Here is a 25,107-nt window from a genome sequence, read left to right on the forward strand (position 1 = left end):
CATCTGCAGTTCCTACCTACACACTCAATATTGGACTTGGCATATTACAGAGGATTAGTGAACTGCGCAAGCATGGATTTATGCAACTCGAATGGCCCTACCATAGGAGTCACCTGCACTGGACTGCAGTAAAAACCTATGTGGTTCATAAACCTTCAATGCCCTTCAGTTCTGCAGTACTCTCGGAGCATGGCCCAATTGAAATTCTGTAACTCAATTATGTTTGATTGAGGAGCAATAAATTAAAAAAGTTGTGGCTTAACTGATATTTTAGAGTTTTAACATTACTCATGCTTTTTTAATTGCTTCCCACTTGTCTGGCCACAATCACATATAGGAGTGTCTTTATGAACCTCTGCTAAAATTGTAACATTTTATCCATGTTCCAGATTATTGTTAAGTCTTCATGAACATTAGCTTTAATTGTATTACACAGTAATAAAGTTTATCCAACAAGTTGCAGGATTGGGGGATGTTGTGGATGACATTGCCCCCTCCCAAAGTACGCTTCAATCTTGCAAAGAGCAACGTCTTGTGGTAGATCCCAATTCCCAAACAAACCTTCTAACACAAACACTCAAGGATTAGAGAGAGATCAAGTTGAAAGTGACTAGGCTTCATTTCACTGCCACTGAACTGAATGAGTTTCACGAATACTGCACAAACCACAGGCTGAACCCGAAACATTTCCACTCTGAAATGTAACATGTGTTAGTTACGCTTACTGGAAGTGCTGTTTATTCTATGAGCAGAACCGTTACCTGTTGGTAGAGGACTACGACGTGCTTTGCAACCCGAGTGATGATTTCACCAATTAGCAGTCTCTGTGGAAATGCAAAACAGAATCTTAAACAGTGACTACCTATGCAAAGGTCAGGAGCAGAACACTGATGCCCAAATTATATTACATTTGTTGGGTTATCACTTTCAGAGGTATACTTAAATCTCACTTTATCAGTGTGCGAGATTGCTGCTTTAAAGCCATAAATCACCACATCAGAGAGAAGAGATTAAGGCCATAGAATTACACGACAGGTCCACCCCAGTTTACAGACACCTGACTATTGCACAACTGAGCGTTTGGGAGACAGGCGGGTTGGATTTGATGGCTGCTGCAGGCATCTTCACACGGGCGGGGACTTGGTTCATGACCACATTTCAGAATAGCAGACTGGGTTATGAATAGTTTTCAGGAACGGAATCCTGTCCTCACCAGGGGCCAGATCTGTGCTGCATTCTGAATATGAAGACCAATTATTTGTCTCAGGTGAGGTCAATTCCCCCCAACACAGAGATATAACTGGATAGTCACGACACCTCCGCCACACCATGTCATCTGTATGTTGAATAAATATCAAATATTTCTTTTCACCACCTCTACTTTGTTGCCTTCCATTCATGAACGTAATGACCATTTATGCCTTTGGACATTAGCCACATGCCTTCAATGCACGTGTAAATATAGTACAGGTAAATCCAACAAGGTCCATGCGTGCACATATCCAGGGATACCATGGCCAACTCCACGTCCTCAGTTATACTCTTACTGAGATGGGCAAATTGAGCATGGACAACCTGGTTTGCCCTGCACTGAATAGCTGGACTTCAACCATGCAGTGCAATAATGAACCAAATCTTAATGCTTCATGGTTATTCATTGGTTTAGCAATCTCAGATTCAGATTCAATTTTAATTGTCATTGTCAGTGTACAGTACAGAGACAACGAAATGCATTTAGCATCTCCCTTGAAGAGCGACATAGCAAACGATTTGAATTAAAAAAAAAAATAAGTGTAAGTGTCCGGGGGGGGGGGGGGGGGGGGGGGGGGGGGGGGGGGTGATTGGCAGCCACCGAGGTACGTTGTTTAGTAGAGTGACAGCCGCCGAAAAGAAGCTGTTCCTCGACCTGCTGGTTCGGCAACGGAGAGACCTGTAGCGCCTCCCGGATGGTAGGAGGGTAAACAGTCCATGGTTGGGGTGAGAGCAGTCCTTGGCGATGCTGAGCGCCCTCCGCAGACAGTGCTTGCTTTGGACAGACTCAATGGAGGGGAGCGTGGAACCGGTGATGCGTTGGGCAATTTTCACCACTCTCTGCAATGCCTTCCGGTCGGAGACAGAGCAGTTGCCATACCATACTGTGATGCAGTTGGTAAGGATGCTCTCGATGGTGCAGCGGTAGAAGTTCACCAGGATCTGAGGAGACAGATCGACCTTCTTCAGTCTCCTCAGGAAGAAGAGACGCTGATGAGCCTTCTTGATCAGAGTAGAGGTATTGTGGGTCCAAGAGAGGTCATCGGAGATGTTGACTCCCAGGAACCTGAATCTATCCTCTCCCTTAAAGTGATCTCTCGCTTGATGGAATACCTACCGAGATATGCTCCAGGTACTGCTTGTTTTCTGACTGGCTTATCAGCTGTGTTATTTTGCCGATGTATCGGATGTTAATTCCGTATTTGTGCAGAGCATCCGTCATTGTGGCACCATCTGCAGGCATCAGGACATGACCCTCGCAGTCTTTGATCTGGACAGCAAACGGGAGGAGAGGAGGTCAGTCTGCAGCAGGCATATCCCAACCCCCACAACGCTGTGATACCTGCCCCACAGCCGGTGCATGACAGAACTGCATTCCACCCAAAAATGCTCCCCTTTTACCTCCAAAACACCCAGATTTTGAGAGACATGAGACTTATTGTCAGAATAATCAATTTTAATCATATTTCCTGTTCCCTCTTCAATATGGTCTTTCAAGCATTTGCTGATATCTCCATTCATATATAATTTCTACTCAATTCATGAGTGACGTGATAAGCATGATGAATCCAAGCAATTATTTGTGTTAAAACTGTTTACTTTAGAGATACAGCATGGAAACAGGACCTTCGGCCCATTGAGTCCATGCCGACCAGCAATCCTCGCTCTCTAATACTATCCTCCACACACATGGGACAATTTACAATTTTACCAAGCCAATTAACCTACAAATCTGTGGTTCTTTGGAGTGTGGGAGGAAACCCCGAGCTCCCAGAGAAAACCCATTTAGGTCACTGTGAGAAGTTACAAACTCCATATAGACCCGTAGTCAGGATCAAACCCGGTTCTCTGGTGCTGTAAGGCAGCAACTCTACCACTGCGCCTCTTTCAACCCCTCTCAATATTTCTCGTACTAGCAAGTAGGTGCTTCAGCTTATTAATTCACCAACCAATTATACAAAGTCTAATGATTTCTTTGAATTTCCATTCAATTTATATGCTATGATAATATAGCTTTAAATGGGTTTAAGTGTTGCACAAATACTGATGTTTTCTCTTATCACATCTCATTCTTGTCAACATAATGAGTTTTTCCCCATGCAGTCACTTACAAAGCTGGGAATCTGCACAGACACAACAAAGTCTGCAATGTCCTTCATCAGTCGCTTCTGGACTTTTAGAGACTCCAGTTCACACTCAGGAAATCTTACATCTGCAACAAAAATTCATTTTCATTTCAATTCCTTCAAAGGAATCTCACCCAAGAAACATGCCAGTTGTTACATGATGCACGTGATTAAAAACACTTCCAACAACAATGTTTATCATGTTCTGAACCAATTATTTACATTGTAGGCAAAGGTCAATGTCCACTTGACATGCCTGGTCGTTTTTATGATCATCAATAAGCAAGCTGGTTTAATGCAAATCTCTAAGTGAATGGCAAGTTGTGGTCTCAGTTTAAGTCCCAGGTACAGAGGAACACCCCCACCTACCCATGTCATGGTTGATCCAGGACAAGGGCTCACAGCTTAAGGATAAGGGGGAAATCCTTTAAAACCGGATGAGAAGAACTTTTTTCACACAGAGAGTGGTGAATCTCTGAAACTCTCTGCCACAGAGGGTAGTTGATGCCAGTTCATTGGCTATATTTAAGAGGGAGTTAGATGCGGCCCTTGTGGCTAAGGGGATCAGAGGGTATGGAGAGAAGGCAGGTACGGGATACTGAGTTGGATGATCAGCCATGATCATATCGAATGGCGGTGCAGGCTCGAAGGGCCGAATGGCCTACTCCTGCACCTAATTTCTATGTTTCTATGTTTCTATGTAATAGAAATTTACCCTGACAGAATTCACTAATCACTCCTAAAATTGCGAGATATAGATTAGAAATTCACTCTCATGGAATTTATGCGAAAAGAAAATAAACAAAGATTTTATGCCCATCTCTTCATATTGGAGAAAAAACACCATACTGGCCATTTTCTGGAAACACAAACCCTTCCCACCCAGGGGGCACCTGTATGCTACTCACTTTCACATTAGTCTGGAAGCACCAACAATCAGCAACATTCTGTTGCGGTACCTACTTATTTTTAAAAAAAATTTCAACTTTCAACTGAGCTTACAACAACAGAGACCTGGGTTCGAACCTGACAATGGGTGTTGTCTGTAGGGAGTTTGCATTCTTACTGTGACTGTGTGGGTTTTCTCCGGGTGCACCAGTTTCCTCCCACATCCCAAAGATATGCAGGTTTGTAAGTTGATTGATTTTTGTAAATTGTCCCTCGTGTGTAGCATAGTGCGAGTGTACGTGGTGATCGCTGGTTGGCACGGACTCAGCATGCCGGAGGGCCCGTTTCCATGCTGTTTCTCTAAAGTCTAAACTTTGACTCAACTCTCACCCGCTTTCTAAAAAGTGTCTGGGTATTGTGGTCAACAGTGCGAATCCTGCCCGTAGCAATTTCTCAACCTGGATCTGTCTTCTCCAATGATAACTGGTGGCAGGCACCATCCCTGATATCCTGAAATATCAATGGTACCAAGGTAGAAACAAGGATGTGCAGATGCTGGTTACGCCAGCACTTTGTGTCTATTAATGTAACCAAGATGACTTGACATCCATCTGTAATGAAGTTGTCCCATGGCTTTTTAATGAATTTTTAAAACTTGTTTTCAAAATAAAAGATGGAAATAAAGATGGGAACACACATTGGATTAAAAAGTAGAAAGTTAAATAGTTGTTCAAAAATATGAAGAATTACAATGAACATCCATATATTTATTTCGAAGAGGCAGAGAATGTGCCAAATACATTATAGTGACACAGTGGACCATGAAAGAAGCTCACAACATGGTATAACATTTTCAGAATGTTTTATGGAGGAGCACAGTTGAAATTAGAAGTAGAAATGCTTTTTTTTTTAAACCATCATTACAACTGAAAACTTTCTCTGGTGAACCTACCACCCACTTCATTTGTGGCAAATGTGGTAATATTTTTCATGCCTAGATGCACAAATAGGCACAAAATACGTTGTGGAATATTGTGCTAGATGGCCCAAAATATCGCCAAGTTGTGTACCCAACTGAATAAAGGAAAACTTTGGTTCTAAATGTGGAGATTCAGTGATAATTCTACACCAAATACCAGTGAGTTAATCCAAGTTTAGAATATGATCCAAAAAATATATAAATCTAATCCCCCTGCAATAAGGTTTGTTTGGAATATATTAAAGGATTTATTGAAGAATGGAAATTAACAGCAAAAACCTGCAATATCATAAACTCTTCAATACTCCTTTCAGCCACTGGTTTATCCCAATATTTTGTCATGTTTCAGTAATAAATATCTGTGGCTCAAATGCTGTACATTACCTGGGGCATACACGTTTAGATTGAAACGAATGTCAAAGATGCCTTCATTGATGGAGCCCACCTCCTGACATGTAGCCTTCAATACTTCAGCATCACTTATATAATCTGTGAAGAAGAAGAAAAAGGTTAAAGACTTCTGTACGTTAGGAGAGGGTTTTCAGACATCACAAGCCTCAATGCACCCCAAACACAATTTAAGAAAGATTAAAAAGACAATTAAATATAGGTTAGAGAAGGCAAACTGAAAAACAAAAAATAGCATTCTCCACTTTGGTGTGAAGTTTCCATTAAAAGATTGTAGGTAAAAAAGACACTCATGCAGTCTGAGAAAGGGAAGTGCCTTGTGGTAGACACAAAATGCTGGAGTAACTCAGCAGGACAGGCAGCACCCCTGGGAGAAGGAATGGGTGACGTTTCTGGTTGAAGTGCCTTGTGGTGTGTGTTTCATGACAGGCTTGGTTGCAAAGTGACAGATTATTCCGATTAGTCAGTAGACAGTCCAATACTGATGGTGGCAAGTATGGTGAATAACTGCCCACTGAGCCATGTGTACAGAGGGCTGCCAATTCTGTCAGTGGTTCCCTGATGGGTTTGCCACACCACTTCCCATTTCCAACCACTCTGTTTCATTAAACAAACCATTTTCTCCAAATAGAATCTAGTAGCAACTATTATACGAAAACCTTCAACAAAAATCAGTCTTTCCTAAATCCTCCAAATGGATTTTCTCTTGGATTTTTTTTATTGCACCTTTGAGAAAAAAGTCCTTGAATTATCAAAACTTCAGGGAAAGTTTGGAAACCGAGTGGTCACTTTTGCTACACCCATAGTTATTGAGTCAGAGTCTTCCAGCACCTCATGATGACTCGTAACTCTCAGCCAGGGCAATTTCCTCTTCAGCTTCTCAGTGTCCTTGGATATATCTGGTACGATATACAGCAGGAGTGTGGCTATTTAAGAAGGTGGCAGGGACACCAATGACTGATCTTTGCATATCTGAATTAGTAAAACATGGCTACAAGTTAAACTAAATAAACCCAAGCAAGGCTTCACCATGAATACGAGGCTTGTTATTTGGATTGCTTCATTCTATTCCTGGATACACATGCTATAGGAAGCTTCAGAAATTGCAATGACAGTATTTATTTTGCGCAAGTTCCATTTTGCTGCGATTTAGTCCTTACACTTTATTGTATTTTTCTCCCCATCTCTGGACTTGTTCCTGACCTGTTCATGATTTTATGTATCTCTACAGAACCAGGGATGCACATCCAGCTGTGGCTTCTAAGTGCACTGCTTTGTTGACTATCGTAACATATAGAGCCAAGTCGCTGGTTGTGGATTCCTGTCAGTGATATCATCTGTGTGGGAAGCAACTGCAGATGCTGGTTTAAACTGAAGATAGACACAAAATGCTGGAGTAACTCAGTGGGCCAGGCAGCATCTCTGGAGAAACGGAATGGGTGACCTTTCAGTCGAGATCAGTCTGAAGTTTCTCTAATGTTTTAATAGTCTTTACAGCTTCTAAAATTCACTCTTTAAACATTAAAAAGTCTATTTAAAAATTTGAAAAGCATTTTTTAACCAGCTTTTGACAATTGGAGTGGAGCCTCTCGACATGCTGCCCAAAGACAGAATGGACTTTGCCAAATCCCCATTGATGCTGAGGATCAGCTTGCCCAGGGCTCTGCACCTGGAACAGCAAGTGCCGACAGGCAGAGGCCGCAGACAATGAGCTAAGACCAGCACAAACTAGTCCAATGGTTTCATGCCTGACCTGCCAAGTCCCATCAGTGTTCACTTTCCAAGTGCAATGTTTGTTGAGAGTCATTGACTGAATGAAACACAATGACCAAACACCGTTATCCCTGTAGGAAACAGTGCCCTTTGTCATATGAACCCCATGTCATTCAGCACAAAAAAGGAGTGCTATTCAATTAGTGCTCATTTACAAAGTGTTCACGGATAATATTGTGGCCATTATCCAACAAGAATAGTGCATTTCATCAGGACTATCCTCAGCATCCCCAGCTATGGGCTTCACTGAGAACAGCTTCTAATGCAGAGAAATGCCACAGTGGGCGGTCACTGGACTGCTAATCCAGAGGCCTGCAGTAATAACGCAGAGGTTAATGTTCAAATCCCACCATGGCATCTGTGGAAAATCTGTGAGTAATCTGGGATTTGTTTAAAATATCATTAGTAATGTTGACCTCATAATAACCTCAAAACCCACAATGTTCATAAATATTCTTCAGAGGAGGAAGCCCACCAAACCTATCCTGGTGGTCTAGAAAGCCATTTGGTTGCAAAGCAATGAGAGATGGGCAGTGAAGACTGGGCATTTTTAGTGACCCTCAGGCCTGAAAAAATAAAATGAAGGCATTAAAAACAATCCCCAGCTTCTTCAGCATCTGTTTTCTATTGTTCAACTTCGAAACTTCACCTAAAACCAAAATGTGGATGAAGGCTTGGGTCACAATGAAACAGTAACTGCGCAGCAGCATGCTGATGTACACTGCTTGAGCAAATTGTTCCACAGAATGCGGTTGCTTTCCCTTGACACATTCGTGCAGAGTATGGGTGGCTGCAGAAAAATATACATTCAGACTAATGATCAATCCGTTTAATCCATTCTCAGTGCATTGTTCCCTTTTATGCCTTGCAGCAACCTTTTTAAGACAGAGTGCTCCCGAACCAAGCGTGCCAACCAGGCAGGTTTCCCAATGTTTGTCATCTGCAATTTATGCATGTTGTTTTAAACAATTACAAAACTGTCACAGCATTACTCCACAATGCAACACATATCCAAAATTATCTTTTCATCATAATGATAAAGAGCTTGCTTTCTTTGCAGTGCATTCACGCATTTTATGGGCAAGATTAACTGTTGATTTGCGCATGGTAAGCTCCTCTGAACAGCAAGCAAGATAAATGAGATTAATTTGGCTGCATGTTGGCCAGCTCTAGACATTTTTGTTCTTGGCTGGATGGTGCCAAGCAGACTGACAAAGCTTCAGGAATGGAAACACTAACTATAACATTGTCTCACACCCATTGTTGCATTGATAGGTCAGCTGTGATTATTTCTGCAAGTGCTGGAGCAGGATTTGGACCTTCATCAGGACCTTCTGAATAAAAGGACGTACCTTTAGAAAGGAGTAGAGGAGGAATTTCTTTAACCAGAGGGTGGAATTCATTGCAACAGACGCCTCTGGAGGCCAAGTCATTGGGTATTTTTAAAGCGGAGATTGACAGGTTCTTGAATAGTAATGCCCCTGTCCCACTTAGAAAACCTGAACGGAAACCTCTGGAGACTTTGCGCCCCACCCAAGGTTTCCGTGCGGTTCCCGGAAGTTTTTGTCAGTCTCCCTAATGGTCGAAAGTGGTTTCCGCTTCTACTCTGTTCCGGCGATTATTTCAAAAAATTCAAAACCGGCCGCGACTAAAAATAGGTTGCCGTTTTAAAAATCGGTAATTTTTTTTAATCGAAGCCGGTTGCGATGCTAGTTGCAGGTTGCAGGTGGTTGCTGGAGGTTGCAGGTGGTTGCTGGAGGTTGCAGGTGGTTGCTGGAGGTTGCAGGTGGTTGCTGGAGGTTGAAGGTGGTTGCTGGAGGTTGCAGGTGGTTGCTGGAGGTTGCAGGTAGTGGAAGGTCAACCTCCGGCAACCACCTTTGACTAAAAAATGACCGATTTTTAAAACAGCAACCTATTTTTATTGCGGCCGGTTTTGAATTTTTTGAATCGCCGGAACATAGAAGAAGCGGAAACCACTTTCGACCATTAGGGAGACTGACAAAAACCTCCGGGAACCGCACGGAAACCTTGGGCGGGGCACAAAGTCTCCAGAGGTTTCCGTTCAGGTTTCCTAAGTGGGACAGGGGCATTAGGGTGTCAAAGATTATGGGGAGAAGGCAGGAGAATGTGGTTGAGAGGGAAAGATGGATCAGCCATGATTCAATGGCGGAGTGGACTCAATGGGCCAAAAGGCCTAATTCTGCTCCTATGATTTATGAAATCTTATGAAAGGGAAAAGTGTGTCACAGTACCACGCTACAGTCATCAAATCTGGTGAATTATTTGTTTGCTTATTCATATCCGAATGAATAGCAGAAATTCTTTAAGTGCAGTCTGTAAAGAAAGGCATTTTTCTCCAATATCCTCTCATTAAGTCAATTTTGAATAACAAAACCTACCTTATCCAGGTGCCCTTTGCTGTGCAAAACTGATTTCAATGCAGTTCCAGAATTGTGACCTCGGACTGACACTTCCCGAAAATTCAGATTTCACTCGCACTTCCTCCCTACGTATCGTCTCGATATCGCTCCAAAATTCCCCAGCTACCATTGAAACCACACCAATAACTAACTTTTGCAAACACTGAACTCCCTTACCATTGGTTTCTGTTGTGCCCTCTCCATCCTCCATTAAACTCTTTCTTCTGCGCATTTTCTCCTTCAAGAGCTCTGAAAACTGTATGTTCCTAAAGAACAAAAAACAATCCAACGAAACACGAGCAACAAGTGGGTTAGCAGCAACACTATTACAGCCTTCCAAGTCTACAAAACTGTGAGATGCAAATTCAATATTTAAATACGATTTGGCGCCCAGGCATTGCAAATGATGAACAGCGCAATAATATGTTGCACAATACTTGTCCGGAACTGTATGCAAAAATGAATTTCACTGTACCTCGGTACATGTGACCAATAAAGTACCATTTAACCAAATGTGTCACATCCACACTTGTTCTGCACCAGTGGAGACTGCCTCATGGAGGACCAGTGGTCTGTGATGGAGGTGAAGGATGGCAAAAGCTGGGCTCAGTGGCCAGGTCTGCTAGTCCACCCACAGCAGCTCATGGATGCATGCGACCCGATTGCTTAGAACAGCTGACAGAGACATGGGGCTATCAAATGTTCCTCACATGGGATGTGGGAGCAATTCATGTACTAAACCTCTCTTTTTCGATTTTAAACACACTGGGAAATTAAATGCAGCAAAAAGGAAAATAGCTTAAAATCAATGGACCTCTTTGAAAAAGTTCATGATCAGTCAGTGTGATTGCAGTCAGACTGAAATAGTTTGCCTACATTTAACCAATTCTGGCACAGGTTTCAGGAATAGTAGTCGCCCTTTATATTTAGCCAGGATCTGCTCCAAAGTTTTTATGTAGTAAATACACCCCAACGATACAGAATTTCTGTTCTTGCAGCTAGAATTGTTTGTATGCCGTACTTGTACCTTTAAATAAACCAAGGTCTCCATGCTTAAATTATGGTCTACCACCACTGGAACAAAAGTTCAAAGCCTCATTAGGCTGTGGGCCGAGGAGCTTTATTCCAGTGTTTCGTGACCCAAGTCACAGAACTACAGGAAATGTTCACATATTGTGTAAAACAATTATATAAATCACCCCTGAAACTCGTCATGAACAACACTTGCACATTTATTATTAAATTAAGAGAAAAAACCGAAACATTTTGGGTATTTTGTAGTCCAATCAAAGCACGTTTAACATTGAGTTGTCTGCCAGTTGGCCAATCACGCGCTTTGTTTCAGGCTAGCATACATCATAGCTGAGAGGGCTTCACTGATGCCTGTTTTACTGGAGATACCGATGAAGGTTCTTTGTCATGGAAACTTGCAGCAGGGTAATTGAATTTAGTGAGAAAAGCATTAAGAAGTCTGATAAATGTGCAGCTAAGTGGATAGAAGTGGAAAAAAGTCTTGAAAGCAAAGTCCCTGCTGAGCACAAAGTTGTGAAACTTTGTGAATCAACTCAAACTGAAAGGTAAGATCTAAAGTCTGAAAATTTATGAAAATTAATCTGTATGGATTTTAATTAATTTGGAGGCTGTACATTCACTCATTCATTCACTCACTCATTCATTCACTCCCTCATTCCTTCATTCACTCACTCATTCATTCATTCACTCACTCATTCATTCAATCCTTCATTCATTCACTCATTCGCGAAATTTCGTTCAGACTGAAAGGTCTGAATGACATTAAAGGAAATTCAATTCAATTCAATTCATTAATTCACTCACTCACTCATTCATTCATGAAGTTGAGGGCCTAAACTATATGTATCAATAACAAGGTAAATTAAACATTTTCACTAATGCCAGCTTGTTGTAGAGTAATAAGTCTTAATCATCTAATCTCGGAGCTGCCTTCGATAACATACCGGGAAAAGGTGCTCCGATCGCGGGGCCTATGTATTTAACATAGTGAAGCCGCGTTCTCAATTAAAAAGCGGCAGATTCGCAAACGCGGAGCCGTGGATCTTCTCCGCGGGCGGGGGTGGTGTACATAGTGCCGTCCGTAGCGGCCATTTCCAGGAAAACGGAGGAATATATCTATCTGGAATATATATAGGTATAATAATAAATAATATTATTATACCTATAATACTATCTGGAATAGATATAGTTATAATAATATATTATATTATTATATATATATTATATTATTATACCTATATTACTCTGGAATATATATAGGTATAATAATATAATTTATTACTATCTGGAATATATATAGGTATAATGATATATAGTTTAAATGGATGCAACACGAAAATAGGCTGCCCATCGTGTAATATGGGCATTGGCCACTAGATGGCGCTTACTTTCCCGATCTCATTTTCTAATTAGTTTAATTAATTAATGTGCAACTTTCGGCAATGACGAGTTATGACTTCCTTCTCAATTATATTTCATCTAAATCCGTGGAAAATTATGTAGTTTGGTGACTTGGGTCACAAAAACTGATTTCTAGACACATTTTTGATGCTCGGCCCACAGCCTATATGTGGAAAGGAAAGAGGGTAAACATTAAGCCAAGGAGGACCTTCCAGGGCAGAGTGTGCTTGCACATGTCCCAGCAGATGCTTATTCAGCAGTACGTGCAATGAGGAGGAAATCCCTCCAGTTACGTGCAATACCAGTCTGACGCCGGGGAGGGGGACATTTTAATGTGGCTTTGCAATCAATGGTGGGATGGATGCTACATATAAACCGATTATTTTGTCTTTCCTTGTGACAATGTGTCTGCTCTTTGGTCTGCTCAGTGAGTCAATGCTGATTCTCAGAAACACCCACAACCCCATTGCCCCACTCATTTCTTCACAACACATCCTCTATGACCTGTCCCTGGCTGTCCTACCACTCTGGGCAATTCATAGAAACCAATTAACCCAACACCCAGCTCACCTTTAGGACTCAATCAAACTATGGGGCACCCAGAGGAAATTCTTGCAGTCACAGAATATGCAAGTGTATCACGGATGGCAATGAAGTTCAGGAGCGATCCCATGCAAAGTTAAAATGGAGACAATGAGGAATCTCATTAACTAAAGAGTGGCAAATCTGTGGAATTCATTTGCACAGATGCCTGTGGAGACCAAGTCATTGGTATTTTTAAAGCAGAGATTTAGGTTCTTGTTTATTAAGGGTGTCAAAGGTTACAAGGAGTAGGCAGGAGAATGGAGTCGACGGGAAAAATAGATCAGCCATGATCAAATGGCAGAGCAGACTCAATGGGCTGAATGACCTAATTCCGCTTCTATGTCCTGTGGTGCTCTTGGAGGGAGTCAGAGGTGAATATTTTACAATTTGGCCAATAATCATTGTCTTTATAGAAAATGTAGATTTCATATGTCCAGACCAAAGAATATAAAACAGGAACAGGCCCTTCAGCCCACATTGTCTGTGCCAAACATGCCAGGTTAAACTAATCTCTGCCTGCATGTGATCCATATCCCTCCATATCCATAAGCCTCTTAAATGCATTGATCGTATTTCCCTCAACCTCCACCACCACCCCCTGGCAGTGCATTCCGGGCACCCACCATTCTCTGTGTCAAACACGTGCCCCACACCTTTCCTTTAAACTTTGCTCCTCTCACCTTAAAGCTATGACCCATGGATAAGGATACACCGTTCCCTTGCCCATAGTTGTAGGGTGCATTCACACAGGTTGAGAGCTACATGGGGCGTGTGCCAACGGTCAGCTTGTGACAAATGGAGCCATGACCCAGAAGTGGCAAGAAACAAAACATTTGGAGAATCAATCGAGGATTAAAAAAATTGAGCCGATGTGGTTCACATGGATTTTTTTTAAATATCGAAAAATGGGCCAAGAAACGTTTTACTCGTCAATGATGAGGTATCTGGAAGTGAAGAGGAAATGACTGCAGGAATATAAAATCAGTGTTTAGAAGAGAAAAAGCAAAAGCATTGAAAGAGATTTTACTGCTTCCCCAAATGACTTGTATGTCATTCCAAAGCTGGCAGCAGACCTTTAAAACACTCTACATCCGAGAGCTATTGATGTTTGTGTGACATTCAAATCTGTAGCCCGGGGTTTGTAGACACACATAACTGTGACGGGCTGCAATCTGTGGGTTTGAATGGATGTGCTGGCCTTGAGCCATTTAAAATGAAGTCAGTCCTCTGATCAAATACCACCTCAACCCTGGCAAAGGATCCAAAACCCGAGAGATCAAATTAGGGATTCCAGGACTGCTCCTTAGTTGACAAAAGGGAAGTCACGTCTTCCTATTGTATGCTGTAGCATAGCATGTTAATTATTTCTGATTAGTTGTGTTTTAGTACAATTGAAGTGAAAATGTTATAGAACAGTACAGCACAGGAACAGGCCCTATGGCTCACAATGTCTATGCCAACCATGATGCCAATTTAGAATGCACATCTGCCTACACATGGTCCATATACCTCCATACCTTGCTGCTCATGTTTCTGTCTCAACCCCTCTTAAAAATGACTGTCCTATCTGCTTCCACCACTTCCCTTGGCACCACACTTGGCATCCTCAATTCCCTGTGCAATAAATTTGCCTCAAAGTTCCTTTAAACCTTTCCCCTCAAATGTTGGTGATATGCCATGTAATATTTGTCATTTTCCCCTTGGAGAAAAGACTCTATCTACCTGTCTATGCCGCCCATAAGTTTATGGACTCCTAACCTCTTGCTCCAGGGAGAACAATTCAATTCTGTCCAACCTCTTTATAGCAAATACTCTCTAATCCAGGCAACATCCTGGTAAATTCATGTGTACCATCTCCAAAGTCTCCACCTCCTTTCTGTAATGGGGAGACTAGAACTACAAATACTCGAAAGGCAGCATTCTGGAGAAAAGGAATAGGTGACGTTTCAAGTTCAGAACCTTCTTCAGATTTCGGCCTGAAATGTCACATTTCCTTTACTCCAGAGATGCTGCCTGACCCGCTGAATTATTCCAGCATTTTGCATCCAGCAATCCCTTTGGACATCAATGCTGTTCACGATCCTCTTGTTTTCAAGATTAATTTCCATCTGACATCTCTCAACCCTTACTTCCATCTGATCTACATCCTGCTGTTTCCTCTAACAAACTTTCTATAACAGTGACAATGTTTGCGTCATCTGCAAACTCATCAATCAGTCCACTGACAATTTTGTCCAAGTATACATATATCACCGACCACAGAGGTCCAAGCAGCGATTGTTGTGGAACACCACTGGTCAAAGACTTTATGTCAGAATAACGCCCTTCACCATTACCCTCTGTCTTCCATGGGCAAGCCAATTTCAAATCCAATCTACCAAATCTCCATGGATCCCATGTGCCTCATCGTCTGGATCGGCCTACCATGGTTAAAGCTTTACGAAATCTACGTATACAATATCCATTGCCCTACCCTCCTCAATCATCTTTGTTGCCTCCTCAAAATATCTCAATCATGTTTCTAAGACATGACCTCCCAGCACAAAGCCCTGCTGATGAACCCCAATACGTCGAGGCCTCTCCAGAATAGAGCCTATCACCAAGAATCTCCTCCAAGGTTATCCTTAGCACAGATGCAAGACCCACTGGCTGTTAATTTCCAGGTTTGTCTCTACTCCCCTTCTTGAATGGAGGAACAACACTGGTTATGTTTTTAAGTGACCTTGAATGGTCAGAAAGTCAGAGACTTTTAAAAATGGATATATTCAACAATGTTTTTGGCAAACGGCAAAACTCTGTGAGGCTTCTGTACTCAGCTCCCTGCAACTGAGTCACCCTTCAGACGTTGCCACCTCTCCGCCCAGTGCACATAGCTAGCGCAGTGAACCCATCACCTCCATTGCAGAGGAGCACTGGAGCAACCACAGGCTGCAATCCCAGTCCAATATTCTCCTACCTGTAAAGCAGGCCCCTATTTATACATTTCATTATGGTGGCACAGCGGTAGAGTTGCTGCCTTGCAGCGCCAGAGACCCGGGGCTCAATCCCAACTATGGGTGATGGCTGTACGGAGTTTGTACGTTCCCCTGTGACCTGCATGGGTTTTCTACGACATCTTCGGTTTCCTCCCACACTCAAGACATACAGATTTGTGGGTTAATTGGCTTATTATAAATGTAAATTGTCCCTAGTGTGTTAGGATAGTGTTAGTGGTCAGTGCGAACCCGGTGGGCCGAAGGGCCTGTTTCCGCGCGTATCTCCAAACTAGACTAAACTAAGTCTTGCTGACAAGAAATTGGGATGTGTGTGAACACTGCAAGACATCAAAGGCTACTATGTACAAAATGCACTTCATCACAGAATATCTTATTCAACATAAAAAAGGAAAACTCTTGAATGATTAAAAAAAATAAAAAATTATCTAAAGAAACTTTGTGTACATCCTCAAAGTGGTTGTTAAATGACAGTGCAATTGGTAGATGAGGATAGTAGATGGAAACAAAATACAGGATGTAACATCAAGAGAGCTAAAAAATTGTTTTATAAATAAACCTTAAAGGGTGTTAAAAGATAAGCAGTAGAACGGGAGTGGGGGAGGCTTGTTGGTCCATGAACAATGCACAAGCACAGTAAAGAGTGACCAAAAGATTTGATTCTACGCTGTGGTATATCGTGATCCTATGCACATTACTTTTACTTATATTGTGTAATTATATATGAAACATTACTTGTATTGGACGAAATTCTCCACCAATTCTGGCCGTACGCTGCAAAGTTTATGGCGATATTCTTTGGGGAATCCCAATCTTTGACATTCCCCGTGCAACTCTTCACCGGCTATTGGCAGGTAGTTCAGATCTGGGGGGAATGTCCGGAATAAGTCGAGAAAATAGCGTCGCCCATCGTTGCCCACGATCCCTTTGCAGTCCACAGATGAGCACAACATGATGGGTTGGTCCATTTCGTTCAGAATCATGTGCTTCTGAATCCGAAGGGGTTTGGAGGTTTTTATTAGCAGGCCGACATACTCATGATGAGAGGTTACATCTTTCCCAAAATCAATCGATCCATAAACCACATTCTGTTCCTGCTCCTGCTCCAGAATTCCAGGGATAATGGACTGGGCTACGACTCGGTAACCCCGGTAATCTACTATAACAGTCCCCAGTAGGTGCAGACCTTCCACATTCACATCACTGTACGCCTGTATCCCCTTCAAGTCACTGCTCGACGCTGCATAGGCTGCATGGTCCCCGCCGGATTCTTTAAAGTTTTCCCGGATGTCAAAGCCAAAGCTGAAGAAAATGTTGTTCCAGACAAACATCTGCATCTTGATGTATTCTCCTGGATTGATGGCTATGATGCTCCCATCAACCACAGCCATCGCACCAGAGATAGCGGCTGCCACAAAATCACTGCTCACCTAGTCGGAAACACAAAGAGCATCTTAATCGGTTACAGTTTGGCCGAGACCTGACGGAGGCACATTGTGAAATGCAACAGAGGGCACTTGCTCAGCTCACTGAGAGTGTGACATACCCCACACAAAACCCATCTGCAGGTTCAAATCAAGTTTACGAAACTCCTCAAGCCTAAAGGGCCAGTTCTACCAGCATGCCATTGCATGCGTCTAGCGCGACCAAACGTGGTCGCTTGAGGCCTCACAGGGCCGGTCCCAATTCGAACCGCAGAGGCGCATGGAGTTGTGCGGGGCTGGTCCCGACATCATACTCATCAATCAGCTGGGCAGGAGGTGGGCCGACTGAAATTGGACGTTGCACAGTGTTGGGCAGTGACGTCATCACGCAACGGCACGCGCTAGGCGTACGCTGTCAAGCCGCTGCGTACGACGTCAAATCACTGCGTACAACGTCAAGACGCTGCGTACGCCCGTCGAGGCGCTGCGTTCGCCTCAATGTGGCTGCGGGCCGATACGCCATTGTCGCGCGGGATTTTTGGACAGTGCAAGATTTTTGGAGCCCCGCGCGATGTCGGGACCAGCTCCGCACAACTCCATATGCCTTTGCCGATCGAAGTGGGAGCATGCTGGTGGGACAGGCCTTTAAGAATATCAGGGTCTTCAAATAGTTGGCAAAAGCAATATTCTCATTCACGACCCAGATCCAGTTGAGAGGAGGTCCAAAGCCAGTGTCTGTACTGAACAACAGCATGCTTTCAAAAGGAGGAATACAATGACTGCAGCTTAATGAAAAAAGGGAAAGAGTGACCAAACTTCAGTAAGAGAGGAAAGGAAATAATAATGTTTGAGTTACACAAAATGAATCATACAGCATGTAAACAGGCCCTTCAGCCCAACTATTCCATGCCGACCAGGATGCTCCATCTAATCCCATTTGCCTGTTTTTAGCCCATATTTCTCTAAACAATTTCTTATCCAAATGTATTTGTCCATGTGTCTTTTAAATCCTGTTGTAGTACCTGCCTCAACTACCTTCTCTGGTAGCATGTTGCATATACCCACAACCCTCAGAGTGAAAGAGTTGACCCCCAGGTTCCTATAACATTTTTCCCTTCTCACCTTAAACCTATGCCTTCTGTTTTTTTATTCCCCTATCCTGGGTACAAGACTCTGTGCATTCACCCTATCTATTCCCCTCGTGATTGTATTACCCTTCACCCTCCTGCATTTCAAGGAATAGAGTCCTCGCCTGCCCAACCTCACCCTACACCTCAGCTCCTCAGGTCCTGGTAACACCTCTGTAAATTTTCTCCGCATGCACTTGCAGTGAAATCCAGGAGAGATTTAATGGGAATTACAGGTATCTGACCCAGCTTTTTCTATTCCTCACCTTGAAGATTGTTTGTTCCTTCATCAGTTGCTGCATTGGGTTCTGACTTGGCATTTCCCGTGTAATCTGCAGCTCCTCGTTCCAGTCTCGAATCTTTACAAACACAAAGAATGTCGTCAATCAATAAACTAAATGGAGACAAACGACAAATTACTCACCAATGTTCAGCTTTTGGAGTTCCAGAATATAAAATATTTTTTATTGCTATTATTTGACATTACCCAATCTTGCCAGCCCAAGGACTGTCTTAAAGGCGATGCCAAGCTGAAGAAACATTATAAAACCTTGCTTTATCTGAATTTCTGATTATCTGAAGTAAATCCGATCACTTGATGGAGTGAAAGGAAAAGTCAAGAGAAATGGGAAAAGAGAAAGAGCTGGGGTCAAGAGAAATCTGAGCAGATTTGATAAGTTTCCAATCTTGATCATGAAACTAAATTTAAAGAAAATGCTTTAAATTGAAGAAACAGTAGGTCATTTAATAAGATTATATCTGAACAATAATATCAATCCAATTCCATGCCTAATCCTTCCAATCAAATTTTTTTTTAGGCAAAGGTCTTTTCAGTTCATTACTGAATATGCTCAGTGACAAAGCAATTTAACGAAGTGAAGAATTCTACAGTCCTCCACATCAAGAAAGTTCATCTCATGTTATCTTATCCTGAATGGCTGATCCCTTGAACTTTGCCCATCAATACCAGATTCTTCAAACAGTCACTCTACTCTGTCCATCCCAAGGAAGTGTTTATGTTAGGATTACTTAGGAATTCATTGCCACAGAAGGCCGAGGAGGGCAAGTTAATGGATATTTTAGAAACATAGAAAATAAGTGCAGGAGTAGGCCATTCGGCCCTTCAAGCCTGCACTGCCATTCTATATGATCATGGCTGATCATCCAACTCATTATCCCATCCCTGCCTTCTCTCCATACCCCCTGATCCCTTTAACCACAAGGGCCACATCTAACTCCATTTTATGGTTGATCGAATGACAAATTCTTGATTAGTAAGGGTGTCAGGGGTTAGACTGGTAGACTCGGCTTGTATTCGCTAGAATTTAGAAGACTGAGGGGGGATCTTATAGAAACTTATAAAATTCTTAAGGGGTTGGGCAGGCTAGATGCAGGAAGATTGTTCCCGATGTTGGGGAAATCCAGAACAAGGGGTCACAGTTTAAGGATAAAGGAGGAAATCTTTTAGGACCGAGATGAGAAAAACATTTTTCACAGTGGTGAATCTCTGGAATTCTCTGCCACAGAAGGTAGTTGAGGCCAGTTCATTGGCTATATTTAAGATGGAGTTAGATGTGGCCCTTGTGGCTAAAGGGATCAGGGGGTATGGAGAGAAGGCAGGTACAGGATACTGAGTTGGATGATCAGCCATCATCATATTGAATGGCGGTGCAGGCTCGAAGGGCCGAATGGCCTACTCCTGCACCTATTTTCAATGTTTCTATGTTACGGGAAGAAGGCAGGAGAATGGGGTTGAGGGGGAAAGATAGATCAGCCATGATTGAATGGCGGAGTAGACCTGATAGGCTGATTGGCCTAATTCCTATAAATTATGAACTTAAATGAACTGTGTGACATCACCCCTTGCCTCCAAAGCTCAAGCTCTCCACAATTTCTGATGCAATACCCATTCTCTCACCTGCCCGGAGATATGCTCTTCATGACAAATTGGAGAGGTGTACACGTTCTCTGCCCTCACAAAGTCGATTGTGTGTGGCTTGTGTGGGATGATCCAGCTGTAGGTCTGCAGCGGAGTGGCGAGCCTTGTAAATGGGTGACTGTTTGTCCTGAAATTTAAGAGACAAACAAAAATTGTACCGGTCACTTTATGACCATTTTCGACAGTCCATTTTCATGCAGGACTCCCTCAGCAACACATCCTCTGGCAACTGTTCCAAAATAAAGCCGGCAAAGTACTCAAGAAGTACTTCTTATATAATTATTGTGACATCTCCATAACTTCCAAAAACTGTACAACGCTGCCCCTCCTTCAAGCTGATCTGGTAGAGTAACTCATTATTTATTGACATGACTTCTGGTCAGACTTCCTCATTCTTTCTGTTCCAGACTCATTCATTCTGATGTCAATTGCCCACCTCTTCTACCATATGGGGAAAAAATGGAACGCTATGAAGGACGTGTAGGAAGGAAGTGCAGATGTTGGTTTAAACTGAAGATCGACACCAAGAGCTTGAGTAATTCAGTGGGTCAGGCAATGCAAGAATGTCATTGCCCTATCTGGGTCACGGGACAATAAACTCTCTTGATTTGACTTGACATCTCTGGAGAAATAGAATAGATGACATTTTGGGTTGAGACCTTTCTCAGACCAAAGGGTCTTGACCCAAAACGTCACCTATTCCTTTTCTCGAAAGATGCAGTCTGTCTGACCCACTGAGTTACTCTAGCTTTTCGTGTCTATCTAGAGCTATGAAGGAACTCAGTGGGTCAGGCAGCACCTGCGGAGGGGAATGGGCAATCAACATTTCGGTTTGAGACCCTGTACCTGAGCTGAAAGACTAGAGAAACATAGAAACATAGAAAAACATAGAAATTAGGTGCAGGAGTAGGCCATTCGGCCCTTCGAGCCTGCACCGCCATTCAATATGATCATGGCTGATCATCCAACTCAGTATCCCGTACCTGCCTTCTCTCCATACCCCCTGATCCCCTTAGCCACAAGGCCCACATCTAACTCCCTCTTAAATATAGCCAATGAACTGGCCTCAACTACCCTCTGTGGCAGAGAGTTCCAGAGATTCACCACTCTCTGCGTGAAAAAAGTTATTTTCATCTCGGTTTTAAAGGATTTCCCCTTTATCCTTAAGCTGTGACCCCTTGTCCTGGACTTCCCTAACATCGGGAACAATCTTCCTGCATCTAGCCTGTCCAACCCCTTAAGAATTTTGTAAGTTTCTATAAGATCCCCTCTCAATCTTCTAAATTCTAGAGCTAAATTGGAAGACAGCCAATAAAATAAAAACATATACAGAGATGGAGGACAGCATTGTTAGTGTGTGCTAACATAACACTGCCAGGCAGGACAGCTGGCAGGAACACAAGAAATAGAAGACAAAGGAGGCCATGACTCTGCCTTCCAGGAAGGTCAAGCCTGCTCATGTAATTCTGTGTAATTTACCTGCCAATAACACTATATCTTTGTTCATCCCAGTACTATGGGCATCTTCTCTGCGGAGGCAACCACTTACATGAAGGGCAAACATACTTGATCATGCAATGCATTTAAAGACCTCTTGTCTTGTCTCGTGCTGTTCTGACCAAGATATTTACTTCTGGCATCACCTTGTGGAAACCAGGAACTGCAGATGCTAGTTTACAAAACAAAGACACAGAGTGCTGGAGTAACTCAGCTGGTCAGCCAGCATATCTGGAGAACATGGACGGGTGATGTTTCAAGTCAGGACCCTTCTTCAGACTCAGTCCAGAGATGCTGCCTGACTCGCTGAATTACACCAGCATTCAATGTCTTTGTTGCACAATGTCTACACAATGGCTGGACAGTTGGAATACGTGTCACCTTACTGATCGCCTTAAACTCAGTTTCTTTGACATGTTACCTGTTCAACTGAGCACATTAGCTGCAGGCTGAATGCCTTTGCTTGGAACAGAACCAAATCTTTAGAATGTGTACCCGCATCTTTAAGCAATTTCTGCACCTTTTCAGTCTTCTATGGAGAGATTGAACCATGATGATTGTGTCTTGTGATCACTGGGCGGGTATAATTTTACTATTTGTATGCTGATTAAACCTCTCCAGTTTACAGATTATAACTAGTCCATCTCTACAGATATCTGTCAGATCTCTGCTCATTCTCACCAAGGTTTTCTCCTCAGGTGTCTATCTGTAGTGTCAATAACCTGTTTAAAACCACATACCAATTACCAATTCCCAGTCAGGTTGCAGCATGCCATTAACACATCTAATTATGTCTCCAAAGTTTCATTTGGTGTCTGAGATCTGGTACAATTCTCACGTCTTGTGCCCAGTGAGATACATCAACATTTTTACTTTACTTTTATCTAAAAACCTTGGCCAGCTCAAACACAGTGGGAACTCTTTGTTGCAGGGGTTCCATTCAGTGGACACATTAGTTGCCTGGAAATCCTGTGGCTTAGTGTCTATTCCCCCCCATGCGACCACTAGCAGCGATGTACATTCACACGCCATCTCATCCTGGGAGACTGTCAAACGATTGCTGTTCCAATTCACGAACAGAATCTAAATGTCTTATTTTCATTAACCACCTAATTACCTCCAAGATACTGGAACTTATCTTGTAAAGTAACCCAATTAATATTTTACTAATAAAGCAATTGAGAGAATTGGGGCAACATTTCTTCTGTGGTTACTCCACTACCAGACAGATTTTCGGTAAATTCACCATTATTTAATGATCCGTCATCATAGAGGTAATCACATGGTTCAAATCTTAAGGAAAGGGGCACCAATCAATATTTTACCCTCCTAAACAAGATATTATTGTTTAGCTCCACACATACCTCTTCTTCTGCAAGGCTGCAAAGTTCTTCTTGAATATTGGACTAATTTGATTGAGAAGATCCACCAGTGAATGGCACAGTAGGTTGGGGTTGTTGGGGTTGTCGGGTTTTGGATTGAACTCAACCGCCGTTGATCTAATTAATAACAGAGCAACCATGTTAAACAACCATTATTTCAAGGTTCAGAAAAAGGGACATTGAACACAGACTGTTATATCACAGGAACAGGTCCCTTCAACGCACCCATCTAATCTAATACCATCTGCCTGCCCATGGCCCTTATCCCTCAATTCCCTGCTTGTTCACATATCTGCCAAAAAGACCCTTGTACTTTATTATCATATCTGCATCCCCCTGGCAGAGTGTTCTAGGTACACCTATGTAATACCTTGTCTTGCAAATCTCCTTTAAAAGTTTTCTCCTCTCACCTTAAAGCTATGCCTCTTGTATCTGACATTTCCATTCCGGGAAAAGAAAGATACATACCCTATCTCTACCTCTCATAATTTTATATACTTCCACCAGGTCACCACTCAGCATCTGGAGCTCCAGAAAAACAATCCAAGGTTTGTCCAACATCTCCTTATAGTTTACAAACTCCAATCTAGGCATCGTTCTGCCGCTGTGGCAGACACCTTCCAGAGGTGCCGCTGAGAAGCCGAGGCGGGAATCTCGAGGCCTGGGCCTTAGGGGTCAGTCGTGGAGCCTCGCGGCCATCGGTGCCTGGGTCAACCGAGCTTGCGGATTGGGCTTGGGTCAGCGCCACGGAGGTGTCCGGAGAGAAACCAACAGCGATAGTGGAGAGGTCGGTGTGGCGCTCGATGATGGGGACAACCAACGGACGAGGATGGACAAGTGGAAATGAGTACATCGCTGCCAAGGTCCGGAATGAAGGAGGTCCCGACGTGGGAGAACCGCAGTGAGAGAGGGGGAAGAGCCACGGGTTCCGGCGAGGGGGAGGGGAGCTGCTTTGAGGGGGTGGGGTAAAATTAAGGTGAGAGGGGAAAACGTTTAAAGGAGATTTGCAAGACAAAGTGTTACACTGTGTAAGTGCCCTTTATGGGCGACTGTCTGCAAACCTTGGGTATGCTCGCAAAGAATTTCACTGTGACTTGTCAAAGTATTCAATTCAATTGATGCTCAAGAAAATGCACATATAGGAATCTTGAGCAAAACACAAAGTGCTGGAGGGACTCAACGGGTTAGGCAGCATCTGGGGAGGGAATGGACAGACGGAATTTAGAGTCAGGGCCCATCTAAAGAAGAATTGTGAAGACATGCAAGGAGGTTTGGACTCACTGGTTGATAAAGAATCCTCGTGTGGATGCAGTGATGCTGATGTGACGATCCTCCATAGTAATGACGTTAAGGTACATTAGATCTCCTCGCATTTTACGGTTCCCAGGCGGAGGATTCCACCCATTCATCATCAGAGACTTCAGACACTGCAGATGCTAGAGAGAAGATTTCCATTAGCACCTTCCGTCTCCTCACTGAACCCAGAGAGAGAAATAACCAGCAAAAACAGGTAAATAAATGGAATTAATGAGAAATGAGTAACTCAATGGGTCAAGCTGTATCTCTGGAGGAAAAGGATGGGTCGGGAGTCATCTTCAGACTCTTCACTGTATCTTGGTACAAACTAAAAGTAGCATCTAAGATGCATAGGTAGACAAAAATGCTGGAGAAACTCAGCGGGTGAGGCAGCATCTATGGAGAGAAGGAATAGGTGACGTTTCGGGTCGAGACCCTTCTTCAGACTGATGTCAGGCGGGGAAGGAAAAAGAAAGGAAGAGGCAGAGACAATAGGCTTGTGGGAGAACTGGAAGGGGAGGGGAAGGAGGGAGAAAGCAAGGACTATCTGAAATTGGAGAAGACAATGTTCATTTCGCTGGGGTGT

At 43.0% G+C, this 25,107-nt stretch overlaps 1 protein-coding gene across 2 annotated transcripts in view; it reads right to left on the reverse strand.

Moving 5' to 3' along the window:
* LOC129709466 (clustered mitochondria protein homolog) overlaps positions 1-25,107 on the reverse strand; it is a 57,595-nt gene that overhangs the window by 19,511 nt on the left and 12,977 nt on the right. For both annotated transcript variants that reach the window (XM_055655880.1, XM_055655881.1), the window contains exons 6-15: positions 24,507-24,661; positions 23,208-23,342; positions 20,326-20,473; positions 18,674-18,766; positions 16,592-17,286; positions 10,023-10,111; positions 5,629-5,733; positions 3,363-3,463; positions 2,369-2,521; positions 762-824 (exon numbers count right to left, since the gene is read on the reverse strand). In XM_055655880.1, coding sequence (XP_055511855.1) covers positions 762-824; positions 2,369-2,521; positions 3,363-3,463; positions 5,629-5,733; positions 10,023-10,111; positions 16,592-17,286; positions 18,674-18,766; positions 20,326-20,473; positions 23,208-23,342; positions 24,507-24,661 — 1,737 coding nt within the window. The remainder of the gene's footprint in view (positions 1-761; positions 825-2,368; positions 2,522-3,362; positions 3,464-5,628; positions 5,734-10,022; positions 10,112-16,591; positions 17,287-18,673; positions 18,767-20,325; positions 20,474-23,207; positions 23,343-24,506; positions 24,662-25,107) is intronic.

Source organism: Leucoraja erinacea, chromosome 25, assembly GCF_028641065.1.
Source record: "Leucoraja erinacea ecotype New England chromosome 25, Leri_hhj_1, whole genome shotgun sequence".
Lineage (NCBI taxonomy): Eukaryota > Metazoa > Chordata > Chondrichthyes > Rajiformes > Rajidae > Leucoraja > Leucoraja erinaceus.